The 25357-nt window shown below is 40.6% G+C and overlaps 1 protein-coding gene across 1 annotated transcript in view; it reads right to left on the bottom strand.

The window, feature by feature from the left end:
• Positions 1-2020: 2020 nt before the first annotated feature.
• RAB36 (RAB36, member RAS oncogene family) overlaps positions 2021-25357 on the bottom strand; it is a 54970-nt gene continuing 31633 nt past the window's right edge. Inside the window, exons 6-10 of the mRNA XM_056530817.1 lie at positions 22280-22331; positions 22126-22207; positions 15020-15110; positions 14796-14915; positions 2021-6639 (exon numbers count right to left, since the gene is read on the bottom strand). Of these exons, the coding sequence (XP_056386792.1) occupies positions 6575-6639; positions 14796-14915; positions 15020-15110; positions 22126-22207; positions 22280-22331 (410 nt within the window). The 3' untranslated portion in view covers positions 2021-6574. The remainder of the gene's footprint in view (positions 6640-14795; positions 14916-15019; positions 15111-22125; positions 22208-22279; positions 22332-25357) is intronic.

Here is a 25357-nt window from a genome sequence, read left to right as displayed (position 1 = left end):
TAACAGAGGAACGGCACAACATAGGAGGTATAAGGAAAGATGTTCCAGAATTGTTATTTCATGCGAGATACAGTGACCCCCTGACCTACGATGGCCCCGACATATGATCATTTCAACATACGATGGCCTCTCAGAGGCCATCGCATGTTGAAGGCAGCATCAACATACGATGCTTTTGTATGTCGGGGCCATCGCATAAACGGCTATCTGGCAGCGCTGACGGCTTCAGCTGCCGCCGGATAGCCGTTTAAGGTGCCCCGTGTGGTCCTCTGAAGATCACTTACCTGTCCTCTTCGGGGTCCCCTGCATCGTCGGCGCTCTCCATCGTTGTCATCACGTCGCTGCGCACGCCGTCCTGTCATTCAATAGGAGCGGCGTGCGTAGCGACGTGATGGCGGCGAGGGAGAGCGAGGATGACAGGGAAGCAGAGGCCTTGCCGGAGCCCCGGGGACGCGGCGACAGCGATGGAAGGCGACATCCAGGGCAGCGGTGACGATCCGGAGCGGCGGGGACACGTGAGTATAACCTCCATTACCAGTGGTCTACAACTTGCGGACCTCCAGATGTTGCAAAACTACAACTCCCAACATGCCCGGACAGCCGTTGGCTGTCCGGGCATGCTGGGTGTTGTAGTTTTGCAACATCTGGAGGTCCGCAGGTTGTAGACCACTGTCCTATGCTTTACCTTGCACGGATCCCTCAACATACGATGGTTTCAACAAACGATGGTCCATTTGGAACGGATTACCATCGTATGTTGAGGGACCACTGTACAAGTATTTACCAAAGCATACAGGTCAGGAGAGGCCACAGGTCCTATGGCTGCGTAAGGCCGTGTGCTGGTGTGTGCCATAAACAAATAGGCACTACGTGATTCAAGAGCATTTCACCATTCAGTAAGAAAAGGGAGGAAGGAGGCTAGAAAAAAAATTCTGTTTTTCATAGAAGATGGAGTCATGGAGTGAAGTCACTGACCGGATGACCTGCCATAATACTTGGCTTTGTTATATCTGTAGTTTTGTCCTTCTTTGTAAAAAAAAAACAACAAAAAAATAAAAATATCACACATATGCAGTTAGTTTTTAAGCATCCTTTTTAATGTTCTTGTAATAAAATGTATGGAAATGTTTTCAAAGGCATTTAAAAGTATAGGATAAAAATCTCTAAAAGGACATTTTCCCAGAAAGTAGAATACCTATTAACATGAATTTACTTCATGATACACATCAGATCAAAGTATTGCCTTGTTCATTCAGGTCTGGAGTCACTGCCGCTCAGACAGTGGCACATAATAGGCCTCATTTACTGTCCCTACGTTTTGCTCTGAGCTGTTGGGTTTTCCGGAGCTCACATCCACCATATTTTATCTGGGAACATTAGTAAATTTGTAATTTTTTTTATTTAATTTTTTATGTTTATTATATGTTTTTTTTTTAGTATTTTTTTTTTTTTTCAATTTCTGGCGCATGACACATTCAATACAAAAACCCTACAAAATCTAATTGGAAAAGCCTTAAAGGGGTACTCCGGTGAAAACCTTTTTTCTTTTAAATCAACTGGGGGCAGAAAGTTAAACATATTTGTAAATTACTTCTATCAAAAAATCTTAATCCTTCCAGTACTTATTAGCTGCTGAATGCTACAGAGGAAATTCCTTTCTTTTTGGAACACTGATGACATCACGAGCACAGTGCTCTCTGCTGACATCTCTGTCCATTTTAGCAACCGTGCATAGCAAATGCATGCTAAGGGCAGCATGGTGGCTCAGTGGTTAGCACTGCTGCCTTGCAGTGCTAGGGGCTGGGGTTCAAATCCCACTAAGGACAACAACAAATAAAGTGTTATTATTATTATAATAACGTCAGCAGAGAGAACTGTGCTCATGATGTCATCAGAGAGCATTCCAAAAAGAAAAGAATTTCCTCTGTAGTATTCAGCAGCTAATAAGTACAGGAAGGATTAAGATTTTTTAATAGAAGTAATTTACAAATATGTTTAACTTTCTGCCACCAGTTGATTTAAAAGAAAAAAAGGTTTTCACCGGAGTACCCTTTAATAAATGAGGCCCAATGTGATAAAGCATTAAGAACTTTTACAATGATGCATTGCTATCCTATTATTATCTGAAGTAAATGGAACAAAAAGATGGCAGTGAGAAAGACAAAATAAAACACAAACTGGAAAAAAAACAGGCTTGGAGGTTCCCAATTTCATGATTCATATGTATACAGAGAATTCTCATACCCCAAATCTAAGAGCATGCCTTTGGCAACTTCACATACTGTACATGTAAAGCAACATTATCGGTTAACTCTTAAATATCTGATCTCCATAAAAATTTAGCATACAGTTTAAAAGAGATGTAAACTGGCCCTAATACTATTGTACAAAATGCCTAAAAAAACAACAATCCTGCCAACCATTTAAAATAAAGTATGCTGGTAAATACAATACAACTACACAAAAAAGGACTTTAGTATAAGAATTGAGTGTGTACATCACACATAATGTAGCTATATGTAGACAAATATGTATACACATCAACCAAAGCAAACTGTTAGCCTAAAAATCATATAACTACATTGTAGTCTAAACTGTATATATGCACAATGGCCCAGATTTATCAAGCTGTGTGAGAGAAAAAATAGAGGGATTTTCCCACATGAACCAATCACAGCTCAGCTTTCACTTTACCTCAACTAGTTACCTGAGCTGTGATTGGTTGCTGGGGGAAAATCACTCTATATTTTCTCTCACACAGTTTGATAAATCTGGGCCAATATCCAGAAGACAACTGTAGTTTCAGTAATTGGTGAGGGAGGGCTCCAGATGGTAGCGATACAAACACACCAGTTCACTAACCAGGAAGCTGAGTTACTCAACTGCAAGAAGGGTCACTGCAAGTTCAAAAACACTTCTGTACATTTCCAATAGTAAACGCTATCCTTCCTCAGGGATAGTGCATGGGTTATATAAGAGATCTTAAAGGGGTACTCTGCCCTTAGACATCTCATCCCCTATCCAAAGGATAGGGGATAAGATGTCTGATCGTGGGAACGTGACGTCACAAAGGAGCGTTGCATGACGTCACGTCTCCGTCCGAGACTGGAGCAGCACCTGGCACAGAATGTCGGGTGCTGCACGGAGATCACAGGGGGTCCCAGCAGCAGGACCCCAGTGATCAGACATCTTATCACCTATCCTTTGGATAGGGGATAAGATGTCTGAGGGCAGAATACCCCTTTAAAGCATATCTGTCAGATCCCACAAAAAAATTATAATAATAATGTGTTACTCAGTACCTGATCCTGACCATTTTTATGCCTTTTTTTTTTTTTTTAATAATAAAAATACCTCTTTTCATTAGCTCAGTGTAAGAAATTCTCTAAGAGGAATGGGGCGTTTCCTCCCTTGTGGTGGTGGGAGGTGATTGGTGTGTCTGTTCATTCAGCCTTGTCCATGAGTCATCTCTTGTCCATGACTCATGGACAAGCCTGATGCTGCTGCAGGACTGGTTAGTGCCCCAGTAGGCATGGTTTTTTAGGAGTCATTTTCTTTATTAAATATTCAAAAAACGTTAAACAGCCATATTACAAAATGTCTTTATTTTGATCAGTAACAACATATAAAAATTTTTTGGATCTGACTGCCCATTTATGCAGCTGCAGGTTCAGTCCAATGGGTGGAGGTCTCCATGCATTTATTCATAATTATACCTATTTATATTATTTTATATGTGTATACAGCAAGCCTACTATTGTTTAAGAAATTATAATAAATTCATCTTTATGCAAGGATGGACTAAGAGTGGTAAATTTTTATACTAAATGTGCTGCATGGAAAAAAAGCCACAGGTGTGAATATGTGCCTAAGTTCAATAACAGGATATAAATTGAGTTTTTACTTATACACTTAATTGGCTGGAATTTTAACTGAACTCTTAGTTCAACACACAGGTCTGCATCATAATGTACACTGCTCAAAAAAATAAAGTGAACACTTAAACAACTCAATGTAACTCTGAGTCAATCACACTTCTGTGAAATCACACTGTCCACTCAGGAAGCAACACTGATTGACAATCAATTTCACATGCTGTTGTGCAAATGGAACAGACAACAGGTGGAAATTATAGGCAATTAGCAAGACACCCTCAATAAAGGAGTTGTTCTGCAGGTGGTGATCACAGACCACTTCTCAGTTCCTATGCTTCCTGGCTGATGTTTTGGTCACTTGAATGCTGGCAGTACTTTCACTCTATTGGTAGCATGAGACTGAGTCTACAACCCACACAAGTGGCTCAGGTAGTGCAGCTCATCCAGGATGGCACATCCGTGCGAGCTGTGGCAAGAAGGTTTGCTGTGTCTGTCAGCGTAGTGTCGCGAGCATGGAGGCGCTACCAGGAGACAGGTCAGTACATCAGGAGACGTGGAGGAGGCCGTAGGAGGGCAACAACCCAAAAGTAGGACCGCTACCTCCATCTTTGCGCAAAGAGGAGCACTGCCAGAGCCCTGCAAAATGACCTCCAGCAGGCTATAAATGTGCATGTGTCCACTCAAACGGTCAGAAACAGACTCCATTAGGGTGGCATGAGGGCCTTACATCCACAGTTGGGGGTTGTGCTTACAGCCAAATACTGTGCAGGACGTTTGGATTTGCCAGAGAACACCAAGATTGGCAAATTCGCCACTGGCGCCCTGTGCTCTTCACAGAAGAAAGCAGGCTCACGTTGGACAGACATGACAGAGTCTGGAGATGCTGTGGAGAACGTTCTGCTTACTGCAATATCCTTCAGCATGACCGGTTTGGTGGTGGGTCAGTAATGGTGTGGGGTGGCATTTCTTTGGGGGGCCGCACAGCCCTCCATGTGCTTGCCAGAGGTAGCTTGACTGCCATTAGGTACCGAGATGAAATCCTCAGACCCCTTGTGAGACCATATGCTGGTGCGGTTGGCCCTGGGTTCCTCCTAATGCAAGACAATACTAGACCTCATGTGGCTGCAGTGTCAGCAGTTCCTGCAAGAGGAAGGCATTGATGCTATGGACTGGCCCGCCCGTTCCCCAGACCTGAATCCGATTGAGCACATTTGGGACATCATGTCTCGCTCCATCCACCAATGCCAAGTTGCACCACAGACTGTCCAGGAGTTGTCCGATAGTATAGCTCCCCACTCAGGAGAATATTTTTGGGGCTAGCAGAGGAAAATTTCTAACTTTATATCCTCACCATCCCTGCAGGCAGGAGCGTCCTCCAGGGATGGTGAGGAAAAAGATTTTGTCATATATAACGCACTGCCACGTAAAATCTCATCCTAGTTTCCTTTAAAAATCCTCTACTTCTGCGCAATCCCTTTGGAGACAGAGGAATTGACTCTGTGGTGTTTTCTCAAGCCAGATAAGTAACAGCTTGTCATGTGTATGAAGCTATTGTTGTCAGTGGGTTTGTGATATGGTAAGTAGTTTATTGTCCCCTATGAAAATGGTTAAACCTAAAAAGTGAATGTGAAATTTTCTTTGGGGTAAACTGAAGATAAAAATTGTATTTACTAATATCAATACATTTTTTTTTTTAACCCAACTTCCTTACCCTCCCAAATAAAAATAATATAGTCAATAAATTGCCTCCAGAGGACAAGACACTTAAAAGTGTGATACATTCCCCGATGAATGTTGTTGTTTTTTTTACCACCGGGATGGTGCCACTAGCACCTAGAAAAAATTCATGAGTGTACCTCAAAATGAGTGTACCTTATAAATAGCTGTCCTTCCATGCAAAACCACCAAATATTTGTAACATATGTGTCTTTAAGGTAAGCAGGGAAATTTTGTATGCATGTCTGCAATTGCATATCTACATAGCAGGACAGGTTGGCTTTGAGGCATTCCAACAATGAAGTTCTCCAGGGATTTATGGGCGTTTGGAATATGATAGAAAATTGGTATTTTGGGATTTTTCACCAGAATAAATTCTCCCTTCTTCTTATTAAGGATACCTTTTGTACGACCATCCTGCACCAGATTAGCTAGTTATTTTTTGTACAGAGGCGTAGGGTCACTAGTTACGCATTTATATGTTTGTTCGTCTCCCAAAAGTCGGAAGGACTCTTAATGATAGCTATCCTAATTCATTATAACAATGCCGCCCCCCCCCCCTTGTCTGTAGGCCTAATTACATTTTTATTATTAGTCTGTATGGAGTTATTATTGTAATTATAAGTCTGGATTTTATTGCTAATTGCTTTCTTGGAAAAGTTGGAAGATGATAACTTTTCTTTTATTTCCATATGATGTATACATATTTCTCTACATATAGCTACATCATGGTTTACACGCTCAATTCTTATACTGAAGTCCTTTTTTGTGCAGTTGCACTGTTTTTACTAATATCATACAGTTTAAAATGTAAGGCTGTAGGTGAAGTGGCACTTGATACATAATACAGCTGGAGGGTGGTATGCAGTCCTGATGCACTGAATGGCTGTAATGTCACAGCGACCAGTATGGATTGTATGATACCTGAGTGAAGTGAAAGCCTCAAGTAAACCAATGACATAAGTACAGTAGGACAGATGTGGTTAGCAGCAATTCAGATTATGCTGGCGATCATTATCCTTTCTCTCAGAGAGATTCCCCTCAAGTTCTGAAATAGAAAAGACATTGGCTCATGAATACATTTTGATCTATTCTTAAAAACAATGGCTGAGCATGAAGCGCAAGAACAACACAGAAGCGGTGACCAAAAGATCTGAGAGCTTCAGTGCCGGGGGGAGGTAAGTATGCATTATATTATTTTTTTTTTATTTTATTTTTTTTACAGCACAGGGGGACATATAGTAGTAAACTCTTAGTTTTCCTAGAAAACCTCTTTCAATTATATCTGTCTGTCTGTCTATCTATCTAATTAATCTATTTCAATTCTGGCCTCAATTCTTTGTATGGATAAGATAAGGCAGCAGGACAATCTACTGCATTCAGGCGTGTTTTTTTTTTTTTTCCGCATAGCAGATTAGTACAGAAATGTCAGTAACTGCTTCAATGTTTTGAATGGGGTTTGTAAAAATCCCTACACATATTATGGAAATACCATTTGATTTCTGCAGCAAATCTGCAGCATATTTTTATTTCAATGCATCTTGTAAAACCAAATGCCATAGCCTTTTTGAAGATAAGTGTTTACAAATTCTTAATTCACTTAAAGGGGTTGTCTGGGGAATAAAACTGATCCCCTATCCACAGGGAGCCCAAGCAAATGGAGCTTGACTCTTACCTCAGAACACTTTGGCCTCCACCTTTCCAGACAAACTGGTCTTGGAAGTGGCGGCATGCTCTGCCAATCACTGGCTGAGGCTGAACATCCCCGCTACTGGTGCCTCAAAGCTGCCTACATTACTTCCACCCATTCTTATGTTCTTAGGTTTATTATCATTTACTTTACAGGAGTTCAGTCCATCTCTAGTGGCTTTGAATATATATAAAGTGTGCAAAGTAGCTAAGGAAAGCACGCCTCGCTTTATTACCCATGAAGCAAGGTATACTGTTCGACTTTGCTGATGCACTGCGCATGTGCCTAAAGGTGTTGGAAGGGCATCATCCATCAAAGTAAATGTTAATAAATATGGGACTGGGTGGAATTAATGTATGCAGCTTTGAGGCAGTAAACCCCTGCTGCATAAAGACATGCTGGTAGTTTAATGCCCTAAATTCACATTGGGCCTTACAGGATTTAAGAAAAGCAAACTAACACTGAACCACCATCAAACTATCTGTAAAATCCATTATATCATAAAAAGCACTTGCATTTAACTAACTTTTGGGTACTTTTTTTTAATTCTAACTAAAGCTGTTGTAAACTCGAAATACAAGTTGGATGTATGAACTTATCTACCTGAACATAGACAAGTCTTACCCCTGTCATTCGCACAAGGGTTATAAAGTTATTTTTTATTATCTTACCATATAAACAAAGCTTAGTGTGAACACTTTATGTTATTAGACATGATGGCATTCGACAGAAAGCATCTATAAATGATCCTTCAGTAAGTAATATATTAACGGCACGTGGTGACACTTAAAAAAAAAAATATATATATATATATATATATATATATATATATATATATATATATACACACATTTTTTTAATATGGTACTATTTCTCAGTGTATAAGTATCCGTGTTTTTCTTCATTTGAACTCAACAGAAAAAAGGATAGTGGCATGTTCTTTCAAATGCCATATATTGTGGCTATTCCTGCTTTTATGGCAGAACAACCCCACAATATGGCACTGTAAGGAGCACCACTTAGTGGAGTATTTTGGGCTCAGTAGTAATGAACTACAGGGAATGTTATGTGCCTCTGTACAACCTCCTGCACATGTTTCTGCAGTTTGTGGGAACTAAGGGTACGGTTCACACAGGTATAATCTGGTGAGGTAAATAAGCATGTGTTTTTTATTTTTTATATTTTCATAGAAGCCTTAGTACCATAACAATAAATGCAGTTAATCTGAAATACCTCTTAATCTAGTACAGTAGTATATCATAAAGTAAAAAAATTGTGTTTTGTGTTTATTTAGGCTTCCATTGTCTAAAGAAAAAAATCTAGTCAGCCTATTGTTCCAATTCTTCTCATTTGTCATAGATACATAATCAGATAAGTGAAGTCTGTGATCTCTGACCACCTTGAATTTCCAGAGTTGAAGGGCTCTGTCAAGAGCTTAAGCCCCTCAGGCACTGAGATCTTTGCTAGTGAAATATGACACAACATATTAAGTAAAAGACCATTTAAGTCAATGGCAGTTTGCTTAGAATGATGTGTCAGATTTCTAATAAAGAGAAATGAAAGCAGTGGAGGTCTGAGGTCATAGACCTCAGCAATGTGATCTTCTTATATAGTTCTATACCACATGAAGAGTATTCTAACTGGAAATCACATCTCAATATGTTTAAGGGTACGTTCACACGTATGCAGATTTGATACGCAGGATTTTCTGCAGCAGATTTTAATGTAAACTAAATGACTGAGCACAGCTTCTAATCGGCAGTTACAAATCCTGCGCATCAAATCTGCGCAGGATCTTGTATGTGTGAACATACCCTTACAAAACAAATAAGCACGGGGGAAAGGTGGATTATTACTTTTTCACAGCACTTTAGGCAGCCAAAAATGGATCATAAAACATGTTCCTTAGTTTCCTGAATAATGGGAAATGATTTGGCCAGTCTATCTACCATACTAGTGGCCTGATGGCTTAGTGCTTCCCAACCAGGGTGCCTCCAGGTGTTGCCAAACTACAACTCCCAGCATGCCCAGACAGCCTTTGGCTGTCCGGGCATGCTGGAAGTTGTAGTTTGGCAACAGCTGGAGGCATCCTGGTTGGGAAACACTACAATAATAGAAGAAAACTACACCACTCTCCAAGTTGCAAAGTAAGGTAGCATTTTGGTAATGTATATTCAGCACTCAGAGTGGGTTTGCATCAGGTTTGTTTTCACCTAAGAAAAAGAGCCACTGCTTTTTCCTGTGTTTTTTCTTCTGGTGTTTTTCAATTTTGTACCCTAAGGGTACATTCACATATACAGGATCTGCTGCCTATTTTTGCTGAATATTTTGTGCAACTTCAATGGGTAGCAAAAACAGCTGCACAAAATATGCAGCAAAAATATGCAGCAGATCATGATCAGCAGATCAGCAGCAGTGAACATGCCCTAAGGTAGTTTTTCACTAACACTCTGTGGGTCATATGCAGGGCACCCAGCGCACACAGAGTAAAGAGGTAAGGAGTGATGCATGTCACTATACTGACAGGAGTACCCTTCCTAGTAGGACTGAGCTGTGCTTGCAGCTATACAGCTGGAAATAATAGGAAATGCTTTGGCCAGTCTATCTACCATACTAGTGGCCTGATGGCTTAGTGCTTCCCAACCAGGGTGCACATAATAGGAAATAATAGGAAATGCTTTGGCCAGTATGCTGGGCTGGAGGCATACAGGGCATACCTTTTATTTAGTCTATATTTGTCTCATGTTTTGTCGCTTGTCCCTGCGTGCGACAAATGTTTTAATATAGCCCTTGCAGTGGTCACAAATTCATGACGTGCGACAAACTACATAGGTTGCATGTTACGTCCCATCCTACATTAATTATACGCAATCTTACACCAGGTCTTTTCTGGAGTATAAAAAACGCTGTCCACAGCTACTTTCTAAATTTTCGCTATTTGACCTATTAACCTGTTGGCGCGGGGCGAGGAGGGTCCGGCAGCGGTGGCGGCTGTCGTGTGAGTCCTGTAGTAGTGGTGGTGGCAGCGGTGATGTGAGTCCGGCAGCAGCAGCGATCATGTCGGTCATAGTTTGGAGATCACTATACAGTGATCTCCCAACTGTGGCCTTCCAGATTTTGCTAAACTATAAATCCCAGCATGCCCAGACAGCCGTTTGCTGTCTGGGCATGCTGGGATTTGTAGTTTTGCAAGATCTGGCATATGCAATAAAATAGATACAAAGTACATGCGACAAACGCACCATTAGTCACACGGGGGTGGAGAGAGCCAGGCGACTGTCGCATATGCAATTGATCCTAAGCGACAGTCGCACGTTTAGAAAGAATAGACAAAAGACTAGTCGAGAAAAAAAAAAAAATATATATATATATATATAAATAAGTAGATGCAGGGATGAGAAGGACACCAGATTCATCAAAGGGCGTGCGCCTTATGATGAATTTAAACGTAGCCAAACAAAACCTATGCCAGAAAAAAAGGGGTAAAAAGGAACACATGCCAACCATTATTGATGAATTTCCCCCCACAGTTTATACCTCCTGCCCATCAAGCCCAACAAGGAAAGAGTTAACTAGTGCTGCTGAGTAGCGTTAGTCAACTCCTTGGGGGTAAACAGTATATATAGTCATCTATAGATGGCTGTATATACTGTAGACAGAAGATCACTTACCACCCTGGCTCCTGCTAGAGCTAAATCCTTGAGCCAAGGTTGTAAGTATGGCTCTATTTACATTGTTTGTTTTTAGCATACATTTTGGTTTAAAAAAGACAAGGTAAAAATGTATAATGTAAACAGAACCTTTCTGGCAGTGTCTTCCCAAACAGTGTGCCTCCAGCTGTAGCTAAACTACAGCTCCATTATTACCAGACAGCCAAAGGCTGTCTAGGAATGATGGGGGTTGTAGTTTAGCAACACCTGATGGCTCCCTGTTTGGGAACACATTGCTTTATGGTTGCTCTACCCAGGTAGAGCACCCTAAATGTACTAAAAAATGTTTGTGTTTTTCTCTTCATCTTGTTTCAGATGTTTCAGACGTGTATGAGAGAGACTATGTCAGATTGAACTACCGTACGTAGATGACCTGTGTTTTTTTAATGTTAATAAAATGGTTTCCAAGAGATGGTGGGGGAGTGTTTTTTGTAATCATGTTTTTTATTTTCAGGCTTGGTAGTGGAAGCCATTTCATAGACAGAGATCATTACTAAACAGGGTTTGGTGTTTAAGAGTTTGGTGATAGAGTAGGATTAATTATAATGGTGGTTTTGCCACAGATGCTCTATATACTGTACTCTTCGCCGGTATGGATTCCAGAAAAGTTCTTGATAGCTTTTGAGTGTTTTTGAGAGTTTAATGCCCTTATATGGGGAGGGAAAAAACAAGAATAATATATGAATCTCTAACTCACCAGGAAGCCAAGGGTGGAATAGGTCTCCCAGACTTTAAATTATATTTCATTGCTAATTGGACAATATTAGAGCCTGGAAGTCCAATGGGGGTGTTGAACTATGTCATGAACACTTGGGGGAAGAAATGGAGCAATATATTTAAATGGTTGCAGGTAGAGCAGAAGGATAATGTAGATAATAGATTTTTCTCATTTTTGAAATTATATGAAAGGGAATGGGATAGAGTTAGGAAAAAGTGTGGGATAAATAATAGTTTAATTTGCACAGTCAAAGACACTTGGGAAAATATATAAGTTGCTTCGGGAACTCACCACTAGAGGATTTCAGGAAAAAATAAGGCTTAGATGGGAAAAGGAGTGTGGGGGGTCTCCCAGTGGAATCTTGGGAAAAATTGTGTAATAACTTAAAAGAATCATCTATTAATGAGATGAATAATTAATGCAATTAAACATTTTACATAGGTTATATCACACCCCAAAGTTACTCAACAAAATGGGTGTTAGGTCTAATTTCTGGTTGTCCAAGGTGCGGTCAGATGGAAGCTGATATGTGTCACATGTTATGGGAGTGTCCTTCTCTTCTTTTGGCTGACTTTGAGAAATAATGTAAGAAAGAGTCAGAAAGAGGAAACAATGTATTATTAGACTTATCTTCTATGCCAGGGATACTCAACTGGCGGACCACAGTCCAGATCCGGACTGCGGCCGCCAGTCATGCGGACCACCCGCCGCTCATTCATTTGTATCGGTGTCTTAATAGACATGTCATGTAATACAAATGAATAGCCACGGCCGGAGCAAGGGAACACTGTGCTCCTTGCCAGGCGCTTTTCCTGTGATGCAGGCGGCGCGATTAGCACTGCCTGTATCATCTGCTCTGGCCAGGCCTTACTAGAAGAGGCCAGAGTAGCGCAGGACCTGGACGGGGAGCCTACGCTGTCAGGTGAGCAGTCAATCCCCCACCTGTGACTCTCCAGTTGTTACAAAACTACAACTCCCATCTTGACCGTCCCTCTGTGCATGATGGGAGTTGTAGTTTGCAGCAGCTGAAGAGTCACAGTGACAAAGTTTACGTGGTGGTACAGTGACTTCATTTATTCTGGGGGCACGGTGGTATAATTTATTCTGAGGGCACAGTGGCTTCATATATTCTGAGGGCTCAGAGACTTCATATATTCTGGGGGCACGGTGACATCATTTATTCTGGGGGCACAGTGGCATAATTTATTCTGGGGGCACGGTGGCATCATTCATTGTTTTATGGTACAATTAGTCGGTACATGGCACAGGGTTTGTTAAAATTATATTTGGGGGCATATTGTGTGGCAGTAATATACCAGGGACATAGCATGTGGCAGTACTATACCAGGGACATAGCATTAGGCCGTACTATACCAGGGATATAGCGTGTGGCAGAACTATACCAAGGATATAGCGTGTGGCAGTACTATGCCAGGGATATAGTGTGTGGCAGTACTATACCAGGGATATAGTGTGTGGCAGTACTATACCAGGGATATAGTGTGTGGCAGTACTATACCAGGGACATACCAAGTGGCAGAAATATACCAGGTGCACAGCGTGTGGCAGTAATACACCTGGAGCACAGCGTGTGGCAGTAATATATTTAGGGGCACAGCATGCTGCAGTAATATATTCAGGGGCACAGCATGCGGCAGTAATATATATGGGGGCACAGCATGCTGCAGTAATATATTCAGGGGCACAGCATGCGGCAGTAATATATATGGGGGCACAGCATACTGCAGTAATATATTCAGGGGCACAGCGTGCTTCAGTAATATATTCATGGGTGTGGTATGTGGCAGTATTATATTCAGGAGGTACAGCGTGTGGCAGTAATATATTCAGGGGTACAGCATGCGGCAGTAATATATTCAAGGGCACAGCATGTTGCAGTAATATATTCAGGGGTACAGTGTGCGGCAGTAATATATATTCAGGGGCATAGCGTGCTTCAGTAATATATTCAGGGGTATAGTTTGTAGCAATATTATATTCAGGGGTACAGTGTGTGGCAGTAATATATTCAGGGGTACAGCATGTGGCAGTATTATATTCAGGGGTACAGTGTGTGGCAGTATTATATTCAGGGGTACAGTGTGTGGCAGTATTATATTCAGGGGTACAGTGTGTGGCAGTATTATATTCAGGGGTACAGTTTGTGGCAGTATTATATTCAGGGGTACAGCATGTGGCAGTATTATATTCAGGGGTACAGCATGTGACAGTATTATATTCAGGGGTACAGAGCGTGGCAGTATTTTACTTATTTCCTTCATGGCACTGCGGCCACTAGGTGGTAATCAGGCCTCAATGCTTTGCTCGGACCTTTACAGAAGGCAGATCTGGATAAGCGGACCCTCAATAAGAATAGTTGAGTACCCCTGTCCTATGCCAAGGTGATTATAGTGAGAAACTGGTTTAATTCAAGAGCTCCAGATATTGAGAAATGGAAGGGGCTAATAGAGAAGGTAAAAAAAATATGAATAGGCACTCGCCAAAAAATCTAAAAGAGGTAGGAAAAGGTTTCAGAAAATGTGGGGAATTAAAGGGGTATTCTTGCCTTAGACATCTTATCCCCTATCCAAAGAATAGGAGATAAGATGTCCGATCATGGGGGTCCCCATTCTTTTTTTTTTTGGTGCCCGGCATGGGATTGAGTGGGTTCGAGGGGTATTGCTTGTAGAAAAAAGACAAATACATCTAAAAAAAAAAAAAAAACTGGCTTGGTGTTTAGCGTTTCCCTATTGACTCCCTGCAAACATCTGGCTGCAAAGTTTTTCCAGCAGAAAAAACAATGTGTGCCAGTATGGGAGTCTTTGGAAACTCAGAAGGATATGTGCTCTATACAGAGGAAAGGTAATGATGCCACTGGCCAATGTCTAGATCTGCTGTGGACCTTGTTCAGAGGTAACAGAGCTGATGATGGGCGCTATGTCATATCCTCAGCTTCTTTGCTTTTAGGCTGTAAACAAGGTCCACCTAGATTTTGGTTGGTGGCTTCATCAACTTGGTACAAAAAGAAGGTTGCTCTGGAGTAGATAGCCTGCCTTTCACTGTTCCAAATTATTCAAAGTACGTACGTATGAGATTGCCACCTCCGATCTGAGTTGTACTGTGCTTATTCTTCTCCAGCTCCTTTTTCATGGACTGTTCAAAGGCGATAGCTGCCACTCGGAAAAAGAAATCTTTTACATTTTCACCTGGGCAAAAAAATGCAAATCAAAACTGTGTACTGGGTCTGCATGACTTTCATAAATATGCTACAATTGTATGAACACTGCATATAATGTGGAAACATTTTTACCTGTTTTTGCTGAGACAGACCAGTATTCAGCTTTCATTTCGACAGCATATTTCAAAGCATCTTGCTCCGTCCGTTCACACTCTGCCTCTGACTGCAAGATATAGCGTAAGAATTTGAGACTACATTTTAAGTCATCATTGGACGCAGCAAAAAAATATGCAGCATGAAATCCCCAATAAATCCTCAGCATCAATTCCACAGCATTGGGTGTAGATTTTATGCAGAGAAACTTTCTCAATGCAGGCTGCAGATTTTCTTATGTGAAATCCTCAGCATATACACTATGTGTGAACATACCCTTGTAGTGAAAAACTGATTATATGAAGCTGCATAGTAGGAGGACTTGAAGGGAATGTGACATCAGGCTATAGTTTAAATCAAAGTATATGTTAAACATATTTTTTTAAGAATTTTTGGTGATATTTTTTCTATTTATTTTACTATCTAAAATAATCCTAAAAGGTTTTATTTTGGACACTGGGCCTTAAAGAGTACCTCTCATGATCTTGTTAAAATTTATAATCCTCCCAGTTCACTGCCCCGATCATGATAAACCACTCCCTGCCTTTATTTTTATAATTTTTTAGTTTTCTACCTTGATATTGCTCTGAATTTTCTGCTCAGTATCAGTCAGATTCACAGACTGGAAAGGGGCATTACCCATCAGGCGTGACATCATCTGAAGCCATACAGGGGAGAACTTCCTCCCTCACTGTGAAACACACAGCCCAGAGCAGTTCAGTGAGTGAGATGAGCTCTGATTGGATAAGGCTGCACATGCCCCCCTGAACACTCCAGACTGAATTTCCTGATTTTGGACTTCTGCCAGGCCAGCAGGAGTCCAAAGTCCAAAATGTGCCCTGGATAAGTAGGGAGACACCTAGTGGTAGCTTTTTTCAACACAAATAAAACATAGAAATACATAGTTTGTTTTAAACAAAATACATTAGAAAGATTTTTTATTTACCATACGGAGTGCAATGAAAAACATTAGTTTTAATGAGAGTGCCCATTTAAACTAAGGGCAATTGCTATGAGCAACTTTTCCTCTGCACAGGTTTTGATAAAGCTCCCCCAATGTCCCTATAAGTTAGCGTTATTTTACCTGCTTTGATATTATTCAAATACAATTATCCATGAGATACAAAGAGTTACATAGTTTAATAAAAATCATGACCACAAAACTTCATAAGTGCCAAAAATAATAATAATAATCAGCAAATCACTGTCACTTGATGGACATAGACCTTGCATAAAAACAATTCAAGTAGTGCATTCCATTAAAAAAAATAATAATTTTACACCATGTGACTGATTTACACTGAATTATTGCCACAGTATATACTTCCTTTACATTCAGGAGATACAGTTGTACAAGTGGTTTTATCATTGGAGTGCAGACCTCATGTAAACAGTTTACCTTGGCCCCTGGCAACAAGCGTACAACAAATCCCATATAGATTAATAATTAAAAAAGGACAGGCAGCCTCCTAGCATCTCTAAATGTAATTTTAAGCCAAAGAGATCATGCAAGTAGTAACAAATGCATTTTTTTTTCATCTAACTAGAGATTAAGTAGACAAACTCAATGTACACATTTAGATATGCTTTTATCCACCACACAGATATGTGTTTACTCCTTATGTTCATGTACGTTCAGGAAAAATTCGATCATGTTCCTTTTGAAGGTACAATTGATTGTAAGACCCTGCCTGCTGTTGGGGGAAGGGCTATGCAGTAATTCTTCACTAGATCCCTTGTGAATGAGGACGTATGCTGAAACAGCTAGAGTACAAAACAAAAGGACGCAATGAAAGCTTAAGCTAAAATACCGAACACATTTATTTTAAAACTGGAGCTACAGTATATTCTAGATACATATTTTCCTTATTTTCTTAACATTAACAAATCCCTCTGCACAGAATCTTGTTTTTAAAAAACAAAAAGTTATTGCTTGGAGCATAGATTTGTCTCAGTAACAAAGCTGCCGACAATCCGCATCAATAGTAACAAGACAAAGGTTTCTGACCACCAGAAGTGTGTTCCGTAGCTCAACATGTATTGGACATACTTTACAGTTACTCTCCATTGCTAGTCCTTGTGTCTTTGTACAACACCCTGCTGTTAACTTTGTATGTTAAACAATACAAATGAAAAATGAAGATTTATAAAAATTAAAAAAAATGAGAACTGATAAAGAAAATGTATCTGATAAATTAGATGATTGTTATGGCAATGTAATGTGTATAGGCACAGCTTGACTGTCTTCCAATAATATCTGGTGTATATGAGAAGTATAGGAGGATAAGCTAAGCCAGAGACTTTTGTTATCTGCCTTTACCCCTTAGGCTAGGTTCAGACTACGGAATTTCCGACTGTCTGCCTGCAAAATTTTCCGCCACTATTTTCCGCCTCCAAAGGCATTTTTCAGTTTAATGCGTAATTTTGTCATCCGCCGCTATTCCGCAAGGAAATGACGCCACCAAATCTGCCTTAAATTTCCGCTTCAATTACAAGCAGAAAACAGTGGGAGTGCTAAGAGCCAAGTTCAGCCCCTTTTGGACCATGTGATCACATGACCCAAACCAGGTCAGTCAATTTTTTCAATGTGGGCTAGTCCAAGAACCAGTGGGCTGATCATATTTAAATTTCGGACTCAAATCCGTACGGATTATCCACATGTAATCCGCTTTCAATCTGCCTACATTCCGCGTTTGAACAAAAATCCGCCGGGAAATGAGAGTCCCATTGAAGTCAATGGGATTCTGCTGAGGAAATCCATCTGAAGAAAGAGCACCTCCTTTCTTCATGCGGAAATTTTCTAGCGGAAATTAGACACGCAAATTCCGAGTGAAAAAATCCGAAGTATGAACAGGTGCACGAAATCCCATTGACTCGCATGTACTTTTTAGCAAGCGGAATTTCTGACGAAAATTTTAAAACGGAATTTCTGTTGGAAATTCCGTAGTCTGAACCTAGTCTTATACATTTATACAACATGCATGTTTGGTGATAAAGAGGCCACAACAGTTGGACCATAACTTGGCATGGAAGGGACAGCTGGTGGGATGTAGGCGAGTACATTGGGTTCCCATTAGTTATTTTAGGATTACCCACATATGTTGGTTAGGATTCTGACAGCTGCCCAGATACCAGTTGGATGCAGACAGGGCCCAACAAAGAAGTGGACTATGAAGTATGACAGTCTATGGTACATGATATAGGAGTGAGGTGAGTATTAGACAGTCTACCCTAATGGATGTAAATATGTTATGTCATATAAAAGTGGTTTCTATCACATTTTGCCTTGATTCAGTTACTGTGGTGTCCTGTGATATGAACACAGCTTACATATTCATATGGCCTCTACTTTTAAAGGTATAAGACTGACATACAGTTGCTTATGATCTGTGTCTATCTTGTCTGCTTTGTCTATAAGTTTAGGACTACAATTAGACTCTTTATCTCTCCAGAAAAAATATTGCACAGAAATCACTGTCCATAATAATGTACTGAAGAATTAAAGGGGTACTCCAGTGAAATTTTTTTTTTTTTTTTTAGTTTTTTTTTTTTTTTTTAATCAACTGGTGCCAGAAAGTTAAACAGATTTGTAAATTACTTCTATTAAAAAAATCTTAATCCTTCCTGTACTTATTAGCTGCTGAATACTACAGAGGAAATTCTTTTCTTTTTGAAACACAGAACTGTCTGATGACATCACTAGCACAGTGCTCTCTACTGACATCTCTGTCCATTTTATGAACTGTCCAGAACAGCATATGTTTGCTATGGGGATTTCCTTTTACCCTGGACAGTTCCTAAAATGGACAGCGGAGGTCAGCAGAGAGCACTGTGCTCATGATGTCAGCAGACAGCTCTGTGTTTCAAACGGAAAAGAATTTCCACTGTAGTATTCAGCAGCTAATAAGTACAGAAAGGATTAAGATTTTTTAATAGAAGTAATTTACAAGTCTGTTTAACTTTCTGGCACCAGTTGATTTAAAAAAAAAAAAAAAAGTTTTTCACCGGGGTTAAGGCAGGTTGTAACAGTAGATCGGTCCCTGCAGCCATAGAGTGGTAAAGGCCTTAGGCTGCCATGGCAATGGATGAGTTCCCTGTAATTGCATGACAGGGAGTCGATCCAATGGCCTCGGACATTGCTTCATGCCAACTGGCTATTGATGGCTGCTGTCAGCTGCTGAAAGGAGATGGGTTTGAAGAAAGCTGAGCTGTATGTGATTTTGCATTTAGGGGTTAATGCAAATCTACAATATTACAACAAAATATGCTTGAAAGGGTGTGGATTTTTTGCTCTGCAATTGATGCTGAAACATACCTTAACCCCTTAAGGACGCAGCCCTTTTTCACCTTAAGGACTGAGCCCTTTTTCGCAATTCTGACCACCGTCACTTTACAAATTAATAACGCGAAAACGCTTTTACCGAATATTCTGATTCTGAGATTGTTTTTTCGTGACATATTCTACTTTATTTTGGTGGTAAATTTTCGGCATTACTTGCATCCTTTTTTGGTGAAAAATCCCCAAATTTCATGAAAATTTGGAAAATTTAGCATTTTTCTAACTTTGAAGCTCTCTGCTTGTAAGGAAAATGGATATTCCAAATAAATTTTATTTTTATTCACAAATACAATATGTCCACTTTATGTTGGCATCATAAAATGGACATACTTTTGCTTTTTGAAAAAATTAGAGGGCTTCAAAGTAGAGCAGCAATTTTCAAAAATGTCATGAAAATTGCTAAATCTGAAGGGACAGATGTTACAGAACTACAACTCCCAGCATGCCTGGGCAGTCGAAGCATGCTGAGAGTTGTAGTTTGGCAACATCTGGAGGGCTACTGTTTGGGCACCACTGTAACAGTGGTCTCCAAACTGTGACCCTCCAGATGTTGCAAAACTACAACTCCCAGCATGCCCAGACAGCCTTTGGCTCTCTGGGCATGCTGGGAGTTGCAGTTTGGCCCCCCTAGTGGTTGCCACAGTAAAGATCGATTTACTTTCACTTTCAATTCCTCCCCCCCCCCCCCCCCCACTGTCGATTCCCTACCTGATCAGGATCCTGCAGGCTCCAGCGAAGATCCCAGGTCCCCGGGCATCTTCTCCTGCAGGTACGGCCTCCATCTTCTTCCCAGAGCCCCTCGACATCCAGGGGCGGGCAGAACGGGGGGTTGCCATGGCAACCCCCTGTCCTGCGCTGCCATTGGTCAGAACTCCGTTCTGAGTAATGGCAGGGGATAGGAGTAGATCGCAGCTTTGCAATCTCACTCCAATCCTTTAGGCTGATCGGGGCTGTTGCTGACAACTCCGATCAGCCCTATTTTCTGGGTGATCGGGTCACCAGAGACCCGATCAGCTCGGAATTGGAGAAAATCGCATGTCTGAATTGACATGCGATTTTCTCCGATTGCCGACATGGGGGGGGGGGGGGGGTCTCAGGACCCCCCTGGGCGATGTGCCAGGGTGCCTGCTGAATGATTTCAGCAGGCATCCGGCTCCGGTCCCCAACCGGCTAGCGGTGGGGACCGGAATTCCCACAGGCGTATGGATACGCCCTGCGTCCTTAAGGACTCGGAATGCAGAGCGTATCCATACGCCCTGCGTCCTGAAGAGGTTAAATAGGATCTGAAAAAGAGATGGCATATTTCTATGATATACTATTACTTTCTTATTCATAGAGGTCCAACTGCTGGGACTATAACCTATCCAGAGTACATTAGGGGCCATAGCCCTCCATAAGCTGGGAGGGCCGCTCTGTTGAATAAAACTGTTAACATATTAATCTGTTTTTGCACTTTAATTTTTACCTCCTTACCTTTAAAAAATCATAATTTTTTCAATTTTGCACCTAAAAATCCATATGATAGCAAATTTTTTGCGCCACCAATTCTACTTTGTAATGACATCAGTCATTGTTCCCAAAAATCTATGGCGAAACAAAAAAAAACAGAATTGAAGAAAAAAAGCAATTTTGTAAATTTTGGGTGCTTCCGTTTCTACGCAGGAAATTTTTTCAGTAAAAATGACACCTTTATATTCTGTGAGTCCATACGATTAAAATGATACCCTACTTATATAGGTTTGATTTTGTCGGACTTCTGGAAAAAATCATAACTACATGCAGGAAAATTAATACGTTTAAAATTGTCATTTTCTGACCCCTATAACTTTTTTATTTTTCCGTGTATGGGGCGGTATGAGGGCTCATTTTTTGTGCCGTGATCTGAAGTTTTTAGTGGTTACCATTTTTGCATTGATCTGACTTTTTGATTGCTTTTTATTCATTTTTTCATGATATAAAAAGTGATCAAAAATACGCTATTTTGGACTTTGGCATTTTTTGGCGCGTACGCCATTGACCGTACGGTTTAATTAACGATATATTTTTATAATTCGGACATTTCCGCACGCCACATGTTTATTTTTATTTTCACTGTTTTTTTTAAATGGGAAAAAGGGGGTGATTCAAACTTTTATTGGGGAAGGGGTTAAATGATCTTTATTCACTTTTTTTCCCCCTTTTTTTGCAGAGTTATAGCTCCCATAGGGACCTATAACACTGCACACACAGATCTTTTACATTGATCATTGTTGTCCCATAGGATAACATTGATCAATGATTCTGCCGCTTGACTGCTCATGTATACTACAGAGGAAATGTTTTTCTTTTTGGATTTCTCTTATGTCATGACCACAGTGCTCTCTGCTGACCTCTGCTGTCCATTTTAGGAACTGTCCAGAGCAGCATATGTTTGCTATGGTGATTTTCTCCTGCTCTGGACAGTTACTAAAATGGACAGCAGAGGTCAGCAGAGAAATCCAAAAAGAAAAACATTTTCTCTGTAGTATACAGCCCCTAAAAAGTACTGGAAGGATTAAGATTTTTTAATAGAAGTAATTTACAAATCTGTTTAACTTTCTGGCACCAGTTGTTCTAAAAAAAAAAAAAGTTTTCCACGGGAGTACCCCTTTAAAGAGCCATACTATAATATTTATCATTTCAACTTCATCAACAATGGCAGATACAATTTGTTAATGTCATGTTTAATGTAAAAACGGTAAGTGGAGAAAGAACACACTTTACTCACCAATGTGTCTTTTTTGGTTCCTATAAGAAAAGCTGTGCAAGTATCAGGTTCATTTTCCTTCAAAGCATCTTGAAGCCAGTGCCTGGAACAACAGATGACACTATGACAGCAGATCTGATGTGGAAACATTCGCCTTGTGTTGGCTGATACTTACTTTGTGTGCTCCAGAGTGTGGATGTCACCAAGATCAAATGCAGTAATAATGACTGTAAGGTAAAAAAGCATTGCTATGAATAAGCTTCATATGCAGAAATGCATTGCTGTCTACGGAGACACCATTTCCTAGCAGTCCTAGAGCCGGCATGTTCTGCTGGCACCTGCAGCCTGTGGAATGTCTGGCTGGACATTTTCCGGGTGAACATTCCACCTTATAAACATATCCTGCAAAATTGTACTACCATTGGCTACTGTGGATTTATTTGCATGCACTATCTGTATGGTGAGGCCATACCCTAAAGCTAGCCACAGGGCTGCCATCAGAAATTTTGGGGCCCCTTACACAGCCGAGGCCTGGGCCCCCTGGAAACCCCTCACAGTACCGCTAATTGCACATACCATGCTGCACGTCCTACGACGTGCAAAATGATACTGGTATCTGCATTACAAATCGGGCTGCTACACCCCCCCCCCCGCCACCTGGTGCATTCTGTCCCCCCCCCCCCTTGATCAACCCCCCCTGTGCTATATCATTTGCCCTCCCCCCTCTGACCCCCCCCCCCTGCCACTTTTCCCCCCTCCTCTAATCCCCCCTCCACTTTCCCTCTGCACAGGATTTGATAAATCTCCCCCATTGTCTCTGAATTTGATGTGTGTTGTGGCCTCTCTGCTTACTATACATGTTTTATTTGGTTGGTGTTAACAAAATGACCTTTTAGCGATATGTGGACCCTTTTTTGTTTTGTGTAGGTAATTTGTTTTAGAGTTTTACCCTTACAGTTACAGTCGACGGCAGATTGTGACAGCAGTGGTGGCCGGTCCCACGGGGGTCCATCATGATTGTGACTGCTGCGACCATGATATTTTATACCACTTTTGTGAAGTATACAGTTGTGTGTGTGTGTGTGTAAAATGCAGTGTATGTGTGAACTATACCCCCTTAGGCTAAGTTTCCACTTGGTTTTTTTTCTGGCAGTTTTTGGAAAACTGCAGTTTTTGAGCCAAAGCCACAAGTGTATTCAAAATGAATAGGACATATAAAGGAAGGACTTACACTTCTCCTCCCTTATGGATCACTTCTGACTTTAGCTCAAAAACTGCCAGAAAAAAAAACGTGGAAAAAAAAAGTGGAAACTTAGCCTTAAAGGGGTACTCCGGTGAAAACCTTTTCTCTTTTAAATCAACTGGTGCCAGAAAGTTAAACATATTTGTAAATTACTTCTATTAAAAAATCTTAATCCTTCCAGTACTTATTAGCTGCTGAATGCTACAGAGGAAATTCCTTTCTTTTTGGAACACTGATGACATCACGAGCACAGTGCTCTCTGCTGACATCTCTATCCATTTTAGCAACCGTGCATAGCAGATGTATGCTAAGGGCAGCATGGTGGCTTAGTGGTTAGCACTGCTGCCTTGCACAGCTGGGGCCTTGGGTTCAAATTCCACTAAGGACAACAATAAATAAATACTTTTTATTATTATTATAATAATGTCAGCAAAGAGCACTGTGCTCGTGATGTCATCAGAGAGCATTCCAAAAAGAAAATAATTTCCTCTGTAGTATTCAGCAGCTAATAAGTACTGGAAGGATTAAGATTTTTTAATAGAAGTAATTTACAAATCTGTTTAATTTTCCGGAGCCAGTTGATTTAAAAGAAAAAAGGTTTTCACTGGAGTACCCCTTTAAGGACATAAGGACTTTCTTTTTTTCCTCCTCACCTTCTTAGAGCCTTAATAATTTTCAGACCCATATGAGGCATGTTGCTTTTTGTGCCACCAATTTTACTTTGTAATGACATCACTCATGCTACCATGAAATATACAGTGAAATAAAAAAAATGCCATTTTGCTAATTTGGGGGCTTCCGTTTATACCCAATGCACTTTTCAGTAAAAATGACATTAACTTTATTCTGTAGTTCCATAAAATTACCAATTTTTATAGGCTTTGTTTTATTTTATTACTTTTAAAAAAAATAACTTTTTGTACAAAAAGTAGTATACTTAAAATCATCGTCTCCTGACTCCTATAACTTTAGAACTTTTCCATATACTGGGAGGTGTGAAGGCTCACCTTGATCTGTAGTTTTTACTGGTACCATTTTTGTTTTGATGGGACTTTTCAATCGCTTTTTTAATTTAGTTTTTATGGTATATGAAATGACTAAAAATTAGTAATTGTGGACTTTGGTATTTTTTAACAATTATGCCATTGACTGTGCAGGTTAATCAATGTTATATTGTAATAGTTTGGACATTTATTTATTGATTCTTAAATTATTTTATAAAAAAAAAAATGGAAAAGGGGTATGTGGTGGGTGTTTTAAATGCAGTGTGTGTGAATTATATAGTGCAGCATTTTCCAAACAATGTATCTCCAGCTGATACAAAACTACAACTCCCAGCATGCCCAGACAGCCGTCGGCTCTCTGTGCATGCTGGGAGTTGTAGTTTTGTAACAGCTGGAGGCACCCTGTATGGAAAACACAGATATAGTTATTTGAGTGTAAGTGTGTAAGTACTACAGGTTACCTTCTAATGATAAACACATTCCCCTATACAGGAACTTCTTCCTGGGCCTCCACAGCACAGCAGTCAGACTTTCCCACCCATGTGACCATCACATGGTAATGACATCATCGAAGGTCCTCTGCCATCCCATACACAGCCCGATGTTCGGCAGTAAATCAATCCACTGTGCTGCTGTCTGTAACAGCCTCCGCTGATACAAGGAGGAGAGGACAGATGTATTTACAGATGTAAGTATTTGGTCGCAGGTGCCAGTAGAAGCAGGAGATAGCTGTTTAAACAGCGGTCTTATGCTTCTGTGCTGGTATTGCTGCAGTAGGGTGCAGCAGGAGGCCCGTGCCCCTTACTGGGCTACTGGCTGTACCCTCCTGATAGCGGCCCTGGCTAGCCATACACTGATATGTCAATCATCCTATGGTTAAGAGAGAGAAGACGATTTCTCATTCTAAGACCCACACCTCCCAGTGTCAATGGAAATGCTAGAACTGCAGAACTCCATTTTTCATTATTGTCAGAAAAGTTTATGACTGTATAAGGTTAGGTCTCCA

Source organism: Hyla sarda, chromosome 1 (genome assembly GCF_029499605.1).
Source record: "Hyla sarda isolate aHylSar1 chromosome 1, aHylSar1.hap1, whole genome shotgun sequence".
In the NCBI taxonomy this organism is placed as follows: domain Eukaryota; kingdom Metazoa; phylum Chordata; class Amphibia; order Anura; family Hylidae; genus Hyla; species Hyla sarda.
The sequence above is the reverse complement of the archived record's forward strand: the minus strand, read 5'-3'. Positions and strand labels throughout refer to the sequence as shown.